This window comes from Balaenoptera physalus, assembly GCF_965194825.1.
Source record: "Balaenoptera physalus genome assembly, chromosome: 6".
Taxonomy (NCBI): Eukaryota; Metazoa; Chordata; class Mammalia; order Artiodactyla; family Balaenopteridae; genus Balaenoptera; species Balaenoptera physalus.
In genome coordinates, this window is record NC_138885.1 from 134,666,174 (window position 1) to 134,677,944 (window position 11,771).

Sequence of the window (11,771 nt, forward strand, 5' to 3'; positions counted from 1 at the left end):
CATGGGCATAACTACGAATGAACAATTATACCCTGGAGAGACTCTTGTAAATCTGCATTAAGAATGATCACAGTGGCATTTCTTGATAAAAGTAAAGACCTGGAGATATCCCAAATGTCCATCAATAAGAGAATGGATAAATAAATTGTAGTATAGTCACCAACAGACTAATACACAGCAGTGAGAAATGAAAGACTTACAGCTCTAAGCACCACCTACGAACCCCGGAACCATAACACTGAGCGTGGGAAGTAAGGTGCAGACTGTGGCTGGGGAGGCCGGCTCCCCGCTCTTGTTTGAGCCGCTCAGTGGAGGGTGCAGCCGGGAGCCCGGGGAGTGGGAGAGTGAGATGGGGATGTGCCCTCTCTCGCGGCCCCCCAGTGAGTCAACAAACAATCCTCCTCCTAGCAAAGCCTTAGGGTGGTGACAGCCCTGCCACCCCCAGGGCACCACCCCATCGCTTGCTGGTTTCCCGAGATTCAGCTCACACCTTTGTCACCGGTCCCTTTATTAGCCACCCTGCTGAGTACGCCCTCTTTTTCCTGCTGGGACTCTGGCCAATGCACTCATGGCAGAGACTTTTATTTTCTTTCAAAATTTGGCTGATTTTTTGGCTCCTATTTTATACCCAAGACCCAGTTCTGAAAAGCTAAACGGAAGTTCATTGTGTCTGGGAAGGGGCTTCTTAACCAGTGGGCTTAACCGGGGGTGATGGGGTGGGTAGGATCCTGGCCATCTCCCTGGGATGAGGGCGAAACCCGCCAATGCCCGTCTCTGTCTGTAGGGTCTTCCCAGGATGCACTGGCGAGGGCGGCTCCAACCTCCAGCCTGAGAAGCAAGCGGGTCCAGGGGGCTGCGGGCTCTCACTGCCTTTCTGCTGTCAGCCCGGCCTCTCGTTCCCACGCCCACCTGCGTCCTGCATCCTGGGTCCAGGCTGCTGCACCGGCCTCTTCCACCAGGATGGGAGCAGCTTAGCACCTGCTCTCTGGGGTTGCCCCCTCTGCTGATCTCTGACCAGTACCCCCCAACCTCTGAAAGACCTTCCCAGGGCTCTGCTGGCCTGCAGGCCACGCTCTCTACCCCACCTCTCCCCTCTCATCCAAATCTGCTTTCCCTCCTCCTCCATTTTCCTGATGTCTCTTGTCAAATGCTCAAATGTTCTCTTGGCCCTCGTGTGTTTACAGCCTTTTAAATCTCTTACTGCCATTTCAGAGGCCATTCGGAGATAAATATGCTGGTCAATCCACCTTGTTCCACTGGGGATCCCTCACCTCCTCCCCGAGGTCATTCCCAGGCACCCCCTCTGGCCCTCGGCTCCACTATCTGCCCGTCCTCAAGCATGCACCCCACCTTCCCGTGGGGAAGAAAGTGTGATCATCTCGCGCTGAAACTGACCACCTGCTGCGTTCCATGCTGCGTGTCATCCTTGAAGCATCCCTGGGGAAGGCTCCCATCGCTCCACTGGGGTGGGAGGGAGATGATGTCCCTCAGAGACGGGGTCAGCGTCTGAACCCGGGTCTACACGATTCTGAGCTGAAACCACGATTCAAACCACGCTGCCGCCTCCACCTCTCCCCAAAATAAAAGAGCCCCTGCCACCGCCCTGAGACACACAACCATAATGTTTGCCACAATGACAGGTAAGAAATAGGATTTCTGTGTCCATTTTCCTGGTTGCTACCGAGACAGTATCTTTCCACGTGCAACTGGTCACCTGCAATTTCTCTTCCTTAAATTGTTCATCCACTTGTTTTACCTGTTTTTACGTGAGATTGTTTTTCTACTAAATTGTGGGGCTTCTTTATGTATTCTGAGTTTATATGTTCCACAGCGTGCCTTCTGGCTGAAAAGCTGGTTTCCCACTATGACCCAGAATGGGCTGTGGCCCTTCCCTCTGCCTCTGACCCAGCTGGGAAGGGCGGTCCTGCCCCGGATTCCATGGGAGTCCAGCTCCAGCCCTCCTGGAGGGTCTGGTCCCAGGTCTTTCAGGGGCTGAAATCCCAGAGTGCACTGCCCACCCCTGTGCCAGAACCGACTAGGCCTCCTGGTTTGGCCTGCTCACTGCCCTGGGTTTCCACTCTGCTCCTGGTGCAGAGATTTTCAACTTGGATTAAAAAAAAAAACAACAAGTTTTTTATTTTCAATTTTAAGTATTTTAGTTTTATTTTATACTTTAATATTATACTATTAAATATATACTAATATATATAAATATATATATTAAATATATATAATAAAAAATAAATATATATATAAATATAAGTATACTAATATTAGTATATAAATATAAATTTAAAATATAAATTAAAATATTAAAAAATAAAAGTTTTAGATAAATAATGAAAATAATACTTAAAAATATTTTTCTATCATTTTTTTATAATTTGTTTTTTGTTTTATTGATCAAAATTCCAAATTAAAAATAATTAACGTTTACTAACTAGATGTCATACACTAGGTTATTTAAATACGGAAAGTCACTTAGCTATACTCTGAACATTTTTCAAAATTTAGTACCGTGTTGTCACTTCATTTTTTGTGCTAGACTCTATTGAGCTACCTCTGCTCTCTAAATAAATCACCTTAAATTCAAAAGAAACATTTCCTTTGTTAATTCTGAGTACTTGGAATAAGTTAAGAACAAAGCAACATCCTTAATTTTAGAGAAAGATAAATATGGAAATCATAGTATTAACAAAACCTCAGTTCGTTGGACTTTTGTTTATTTCTAAACCTATTGACATGCTGGTGCTCATAAAACAAGAAATGAACTTAAATCTGTTACTGTTTCTATACTAATTTCTATACTTTTAAAAAAATTATTTTATTCAAGTATAGCTGATATACAACGTTGTATTAATTTCTGCTGTTTCTATCATTTTTATGTGCTTAGAGCAGAGATGGGAGATTTTTATCTTCCTGGCCAAAAGTGAAACGCTTCTCTTCATGTGAAAAGTCTTTAGGGTTTTGGTGATGATGACGGACATCATATCAGTCACTGTTCTAAGTACTTCACATATATTAACTCATGTAGTTCTCAAAACCCTATGAGGTGGGTATTATTATCACTCCAGTTTACAGATGAGGAAACCAAGGCACAGAGAAGTTACTGCCCGAAGTTGTGTGATTTGAACGCAGGATTTGCACCCAGGCAGCCAGGCTCCAGAGTTCAGGCTCTGAACCTTTACTGCCTCCAGTTTGTCAGGACAAATCCTGGGGCAGAGGAGTGCTGGATACCACAAGGAAACAAAGATGTATAGCTAAAAACGAAACTCTTCCTCCCTCCCAGCACCCCACTGAGGTTGGATGCTAAATATTGGCCCTGGCACTGCATCCCTCGGGTTCAAGTACCAGATTTCTCCCAACTTGGCAATATTTTAAAAATACTGCTAGTGAAAGAGCACTCTGATAGACAACTTCATTATAACAGAGAAAAGCTACTATCAAAAGTTAGAATTCCACTTAGCCCAGGACATCTCACTCGTTGCATGATAAATGGGTACAAAGCAGCTGAGCAGGTTCTTAGTTTACCAAAGCCCAGACTTCCAGCATCTGAGAGGGGGCCGGGGGACCCCAGGCGTTCACTGACCTGACGGGTGACGCAGGCCCCACATGCCACCAGGCTCGACACCTGTTCCCATAAAACAGAAAATCCAATCGTTCTGCAGAGTAAATAGGGCTCAGGGCCTAGACCTGGCAGGACAACATTACAGAAGAAGAAAATTACAGGCTAATTTTGTTTGGAACTCGGATCTGAAATTCCACTCAGCAAACAAAACACAGCGCCAGATCCAAAGCATTGTTCCCCTGACCAAGGAGGGGGGGGGGTCACCTGGGAAATTCACAAGAGTTCAACATTAAGGAAAGCTGAATGAAATACCGCACAAGACAGTAAAAACTGTGGATTATTTTCACAGATGCCAAGAAGATGCTCAATAAATTTAATTTATGGCATATACCTGATTAAGAATACTGTCAAAAGAGGCTGATGATGACAACCTCTTCAAAATGCTGAAAACCAGAGACCATAAATATTTTCAATAGAGAAACACCAGAAAGCTAAAAAACACAAGTACAAAAAGGATGAAACAGATGGAAAAGGGATCAATACAAAAGATGAAAAAAACTGCTTGTAAATGACACCTCTGCAAAATCCAAGGAAATCAGTAACAAAATGTAAGAAGTCAATTAATACAAAGTTGCAAGACATAGATAAAAGGCCCAACAACTAAATGCAGAGAAAAAATATGAAAAACAAAACCCCATTCACAGTGCTGATCAAGAATATTAAACATTCAAGAATAAATATGTCGAGAGCCACACAAGACGTAGCTGAAGAAAATTCTGGAATGCTAGCTGCAGAGGTCTGGAACAGGCAGAAGGCGGTCTCTGCTCCCGCCTGGAGAGACCAGATAAAAAGAAAGCAGATTCTTGAGACTGACAGGCAGATTTAATATTACCAAGAATTTGGTAATAATATCCAGGAAACTCTGTAAATAAATCTAGTCATAATTTCTATATGCAGGGGTGGAGTTGATAATAAAAGATAAAGGATATTTATCAGACTTCAAAGCATTTAATGCACCAGCAAGCATTAAGGTGTGTTATGCCACCCATGGACGCTGCTTCCATAGGGTGCAGGGGGGTGACTTGAATCCCATAAAGACCCACACCAATCATTAGCAAGGGATCTTGGGTAAAGGAGGCTTCCACCAGGGGAAACAAAAGCCAAATTAATGGATGGGACACACCTAGAATTTAAGACTTTGCTTTGGGGCAGATCCAGCCTGGTGAAGCCTTGTTGCCCTAGTTCAGTGCACTCCCGGGCTTCTACCCAGGGTCAAAGAGGCAGGAATCCCCCCAGAGCCAGGGCAGAGCTGACTCCTGAACTGGAACTTTTGGCCAAAGACCATCCTGGTGGCTTGATCCTTCCAAGTCCTGACATTTGAGCTGCAGCCTCTTTCTTCCTCACCTGCTGTCTTTCGGGGGACCCTTGTTGGAGAGACCAGGCAAGGTTGTTGGTTGATGGGGAGGTATTAAGTAGCTGTGTGAGCACGCAACCCTGCATTGCTACCCTTTCCCCTGGAGACTGGCTTCAGCTTTCCAGTTCCCCCGCTGCCTTGCTGCCTCTCCACGTGTGTCCACTGGTTACAACCCTGTCACTCCCTGGACCCCCAGCCAGTGCAGCCTCCGTGCCCCTCGAAGCCTCAGTCCAGCCTGAGCCCCACCTCGCCTCGAAGCCAAGGTCTCAGCATCCTTCCGCTGAGCTGGTGCCCATGAAGATGATCTGAGACACGGAATGTGGCAAGATGATGTTTTAAGAGAACCATTATGGAGATGTAACTCACATACCATAAACTCACCCTCTTTAAGTGCACAGTTCAGCGGGTTTTTTTTTTTTTAGCATATTCACAGAGTTGTGCAACCTTCACCTTTCTCTGATTTCAGTACATTTTCATCACTCTAAAGAGAAACCCTATACCTGCTAGCCTGTCACTCCCTATTTGCCCTTATCCGCCTTCCGCCCAGCCCCTGGCAATCACTCATCTAAGGTGTCTCTATTTATTTGCCTATTCTGGACATTTCACATAAGTGGGATCATATAACAGGTGGCCCTTTGTGACTGGATCCTTTCACTCAGTATAACTTTTCCAAAGCCCACTGTGTTGTGGTGTGTGTCGTTATCTCATTTCTTTTTATTGCCTAATAATGTTCCACTGCATGTATATACCACACTTTGTTTATTCGCTCATCAGTGAATGGACACATGGGGTGTTTCTGCCTTTTGGCTCTTGTAAATGATGCTGCTATGAGCATTCCAATACACGTTTTTGTGTGGACCTATGTTTTTATTTCTCTGGGGTATGTATGGCAAGGTGGTTTTTAAAGCTATAAGTGCTCCAAGCTTAAAATCAGAACCCGTCTCTTGAGGTAGTCAGTCTCAGGAGGGTCACTTAACCTTGTGCCTTCACTTCCTCAAGTGGCAAATCTGGATAATGACACCTACCCTGGACACCCCACAGGATTACTGAGGAATGGGATAACAGATGTGAAAGTGTTCTTGAAATTTTAAAAGTGCCTTGTAAAGAGAAGGTAGTATTTTATCCATGAGACCACTTAGAATTTTTTTTAAGTACACGATTGGTTTCAGACTTCAGCACATGACCTAGAAATGTTACAGATATTGAAGTTAGGAGGATTGTGGGCGCAGAAGACTGAATATGACAGTTGAAAAACACCAGATTGTTATTTCTACAGCTTGGCAGTTTTCCTGTAACTGGGGGATGGAGGAATGATGCATAGGTGGGCGGAGGGGGAAAAAAAGACTTAAATATTCAGACACAAACATGTACTTCGATACAAAATCTTGCAAAATGGGAATTCTCCTCAGGTTATTTTATATATGATAAACCTTCAAATTCTTCCAGTACTGTCTAGGTGTTTGTACTGTTTCTGGAATATTCCTTGGCATTCTTGCTCTAAGGGAGGTCTGGCTCTCCCCTAAGAACACAGCCTCTCCTGCAGCCCTCCCTCCCTCCCAGAGCCCTCTGACCACAGCACGGAGCGGGGCCAGATCCTGGCTCCTCACTCCAGCTCCAGACCATTCTCCCTCCCACCCCCAACACCCTGTAGTTTGGAACCTCATTTCATCAGAGGGTATCGCCCTTGGCCCCTCAGTGTCACCACCATCTACCATCTACATCATCTTTCCAGGCCCCACCAGGACATCGACCCACTGAACAGCATCTTTATCAAACAGCCTCTACCCTGCCTCATCTTCCCGCCATAAACCACCTGAGCTCCTTTCTCTGTCTGCTGGGGCCCGTGCCCCCACTAGCAAGGATGTCACCCCACTTCTCCTTCCTCCTCCCATGTCATCCCGCTTCCTTTATACTGGCCAGTCCCTTCAGCAAACAAATAGGCTGTTGTTTCCTATCTTAAAAAGATCTGTCTCTGGACCCCATTTCCCTTGCCACCAGCTACAGTGAAATGCCTTTAAAAAGCCAGTGCTGTGCTGTCTATGATTTCTCTCCTCTTTCTCTCTCCTACATTCATTCTAGTCCATCTTTCCACTCCATCACCCCCCTGAAGGTCAAGGTCACCGCTGGACTCCACACTGCTAAATCCATGGTCAATTCTCAGCTCTAATCTGGCTTGTCTTGCAGCATTTGACAGAGTCTGTAACTCCCTCCTCCAAGAAACTCTACTTTTTCTCCTGGCTTCCAAGGCACCACAATCTTGTTTCCTTCTCAATGATCACACCTTTGATTCCTTTGCTGGTCTCTCCTCCTCCATCTCTTGCCATTGCATGACCGAGTCTTAGTCCTTGGACCTGTTCTCTCCTCTGTCTACACTCATCCCATGTCTCATAAAGACCGTCTATGCCAACAGCTGTTGAATTTATATTTCATACACAGCCCTCTCATCTGAATTCAAGTCAGTTGTCTACTTATATCCACTTGATGTCCAATAGGCACTTCAAACTCAACACGTCCAAAACTGAACTCCTGATCTCCCCCACCCGCAAAACCTGGCAAGCCCTTAGCCTCGCTGCTCTTATTTCCTGGCCTGGAAAACAGGGTTACTGAGAGCTGGAATGCAGGTTGGAGCTTCAGGGCCTCGTTGACACCGTGTCCTTGCTGTATATGAACTATTTAGCTCATCTGTAAAACGGAAATAATATTAACGGCTCTTACATTACAGGGGAGTCATGAGTTACTATATTCAAGCACTCAGAACAGTGCCTGCAGAGTCAGCACTAGAATAGACGTTTGAGATGACCATTATGAAATAACTGCTGGGCTGGTGCTGTGTAAATAGCACAGTGCTGGGTGAATACTCCTTGGTGCCACTGCCACCTGACTGGCGTTTCTTGGTGAAAAGCAAGGTGGTACAATAAAGCTTCCTCAAGATCTTTCTTAACTTAAATATCGGGACCTGGGTGTTTTCACAAAGCACTGTATGTTACTGGGTTAGATTAACAAAAAAGCAGGCAAGGAACTGAACATAGACACTGCTTCCTCAAAAATACATCCACAAGGGCTTAGTGGGCACAAGCACTGGGTCTGGAGGAGCTCATCTCTATGCAGGGCAGGGACAGCACCGGGAGAGTTGGCAGGTCTAAGTGTACAGCATTCCCTGTCCACAGAAGCTGATGCTCTCTGCTGACGTGTATCTTTACTTGCTAAAACTGCAAAAAGAAGAGGTGGGGGAGAAAAGAAACGGAAAAGAAGCAGAGCAGGCTATCTTTCTGTCTGGAGGAGCCCACCCCATGGCTATGGCCCGGCAGCCCATCACTTACGCGTTCGACATGCTGGCTACTTTCCCTCTTCCCCTCGCCCGCTGGGAAGCTGTTCTGTTGTCCTCTGAAGGGCGGCTGGCTGCAGGGGTCGGGACACCGCCAGAGGGCGTTGGGGTGAGTTCCTTCTGGAGGGAGGGACTGGGGTTGGGGATATCTTTTCACTTCGGGAAGGGAAAGGCGATAGGCAGGGATGCGCGCAGCCGCCGAGAGGGGGGATTCGAGCCTTCTCGCCTAGACCCCCCAGGCTCCGGAACCTTCCTGTGGCCCCGCAGCGAGAAGGCGCGAGGCGGAGCCTAGCTACGGACGCTACGCCTGAGCGGTGCGGGTCCGCTCGGCCGGCGCGCTCCCGCCCCCTTCGCGCTAGGCGCCTGCGCCGCCTCCTGCTGTTTCCCTGGCAACCGCGCCGAACGCCGAACGCCGAAGGCCGGGGTTCCTCGCAGGAACCACGCTTAGTACCCGCCTCCCGGAGGACCCGCCCAGCGTTCCCCGGGATCGGCCCCAGGTCCTGTCCACCCGCTCGTTGTTCTCCACGCCGTTGTTCCGCTTTCCCGTTTGCCCATTTTCATCCACCTTCAGATATGTAGCCTTGGGCGAGGTCCTTGATGATGGTAGCCCCAGTCTTCCCATCTGTAAAGTGGGGTAACAGTCATTCGTTCCTTCGAAACCTTACTGGGTATCTACTCTGGGCTAGCGCAGACTTAGGTTCTGGGGGTGCAGGGCAGATGCAGATGCTGCCCTTCTGGGGCTAAATTAAAATGAAATACGGCGACAGTGCGTTGTAAATATAAGATGCCGTGTGGGTGTTAGTTATTAGCAAGTCACTGTGTTTGTGTGCATTGTTCTTCTTTCATCATCTTTGGTAACTGTTGAGGTTTACTTGCAAATTTTATAATCTGCCATTTCTAGTGGAACATTTTTCAGAACTAATGCACTTGAAAAAGTATATAGAGGGCAAACACGTAAAAAGGACAGAATAAATCTGGATCACACAACCCTTCTCCCACAATTACTAATGAAATGAACAAAAGAATAGTAAAAAAAAAAAAAAAAAAAGAAAGAAAGAAAGAAGAAAAAAGAAGGAAAAGAAAAGGAGAGCCAAACAAAAAATTAAGTACAACTTCATGCCATAAACTTCAAAAGCTACTCAATGAAATAGAAACCTGCAGTGGAGAATGGCGTCTAATCTCATCCCCACTCCCCTCAAAAATCCCTACTAGGGAGAGAAAGTACCAAGTAGGCAAAGTACCAAGAATTCTCACTAATACTTTTCAATACAAGGAAGACAGGAATCTGAGAATTGAGATGAAAGGTGAGTAGGGTAAGTGAGCCACCTGGGGAAATCCAGGTGAGATAAAACTATCACTAGTCGAAACAATCACTACCACCCACAGGGCCCTTCCGGAACTAGAAAAAATCACTAGGGCTTGCCACTTTTTAGGACTTTACACTGAACTGAGGCAAAGATTCAAAGTCAAAGGACATTTTGTCACAGGAATATGATATACTCCCAAGAAGGGTGAGGGATGGTGGTAAAAGAGTTTACCAAAATCTCGGAAGAGAAAGCAGAGCCCAGACCTTGCAAAGATTCAGTGGATCAGCCCTTATCCTTACCGTGTATCCAGGCTATAGAAAGGTGGATAAAAATAAAATTTTCCAGCTCTCAAACTCAGATACAGTGAGAAAGCAGTCAAGGAGAATTTGCTCACATTATATTTGAGGAACTGGAAGATATACAAAGAGCAATCCATATTAAATATGAATAAGAAGCCGCATATCCACTATCCAAATCCAATACTTCAATAAAAGAGGAAGGAAAAAAAGGATTACAGCATGGGTGAGAACAGGTGAAGAACCTAGCCTGGAGAAAAGGTAACCAAACAGAAGAAAATTCTTTACAAGTGTTTTATACTATAGAATAAGTTAATAAGAAGAGAAGTTTAATAGAATAAGTGCTGGGAGAGAATATAAAACAACATAATTAGAAGGAAAAGAAGATTGTATAGCTAATGAAACAAATGAAAATCAGAAATAGTCCAATATAGGAACTAAATTAGAAAAACCAAGGAATGGACTGGGCATAATTCATCTGAATTACTGACTTAGAGGAAAAGCTTAAATCAATTGCAGTGAAGGTAAAAGGAAAAGACAGATGTTTAAGCAATTAGAAAGGTTTAGTTGATATTCCTGGAAAAGAAAGCTCCAATTAAGTTTTTAAAAGATCTAAAGAAACATTTCTGAAAGAAAAGAATGAAACTTACAGATCAAAAGTTCTCACTGTGTTCCAGGAAAAACTGACATAGAACAACCAACACCTAAGATATCCTGGATATGTTATTGAACTTCAGGGAGAAGTGGTACAGAGACTTTGGTTGGCCTCGAATTTCTCCGCAGTAGCTTTCAATGTCAGATGAAAAGCTAGAGGTATTTAAAAAGTTCTTGGGGGAAAATGTGAACCAGGATATTTCTGCTCATTGCAGTTAATATTCCAGAATATGAAAGCTCTCAGGAAATACAGCACTCACGTAAATTGGCATGTTTTCAAGTGCAAATAATAGAAAACCCAGTGTCCAATGGCTTAAACAATAAGAGGATTTATAATATCCCTTAACAAGAATAGAGGAGAGGCTATTTTGGAGCCAATTATTTCAGTGGCTCAGTGACATCATCAATCTTTGATGGTCTTTCTATCTTTTGGAGCTGTCATCCCTGGGATGTCAGATGGCTTCCCTCTACAGTGGCTCTAGATGTTACAGCCTCACTCTGTAACATCTCAAGATAGAAAAAGGACCAGCTGAGAAATGTGACCGCCATTATTGTCATAATCAGCATTTACCTGCATTAAGAGAGAGAGAGGTAGATAAAAGAACCGCATCAGGCAGTATGGGCTGTTGTGTAGGCAACATTCCATATGAGCCAAATCCCATGAGCTCTTCTGGAAAATAAAACACTTGATGATGAAATCCAGTGATCGAAAGATACAAGTCATGTGAAAAGGAAGAGCAGGTACTCAGTATAAGACAGTGAAACAAGGTCTCCCAACTCTGCATACCAGGAGAACAAACATAGTTGTTCTCTGATTATATCCCATGAGCTCTGCCAGTTGCTACACTTATTGACCACTTTTTCTATGCCAGGGACAGATTAGGACCTGATGTATATTCATTCATTAAATCTTCCCACTAACTTTATGAGTTGAGTAATATTTTCATGCTCATTTTACACACGTGGAAACTGAGGCTCAGAGAGGTTAAGTAACCGTGTATCCAAGGCCATCCTCCAATTGATGGTGGAGTTGGTATTCGGACCACCTGCTAGTCTCCCTTTAAAGACCACACCCCTAATCATTATCTTTGTGTTGGTAGCAACACCTACCTTACCTGATATTTGTTTAAAAATTGGTTTCCTGTGAGACAAATGTTACTAAGAAGAGTATTCCCCAAACTACTTTTCCTTTACGAAAAAAAGCATT

At 44.8% G+C, this 11,771-nt stretch overlaps 1 protein-coding gene across 5 annotated transcripts in view; it reads right to left on the reverse strand.

Annotated features, from left to right (window-relative positions):
• Nucleotides 1-8,679, reverse strand: part of DRC11 (dynein regulatory complex subunit 11) — a 172,218-nt gene extending 163,539 nt beyond the window's left edge. Inside the window, exon 1 of one of the 5 annotated variants that reach the window (XM_082466349.1) lies at nucleotides 8,303-8,674. In XM_082466349.1, coding sequence (XP_082322475.1) covers nucleotides 8,303-8,313 — 11 coding nt within the window. In that variant the 5' untranslated portion in view covers nucleotides 8,314-8,674. Of the gene's footprint in view, nucleotides 1-8,302 lie in introns of all 5 variants that reach the window. The other 4 variants (XM_082466346.1, XM_082466348.1, XM_082466347.1 and 1 more) reach the window with 4 other exon arrangements.
• Nucleotides 8,680-11,771: the final 3,092 nt, after the last annotated feature.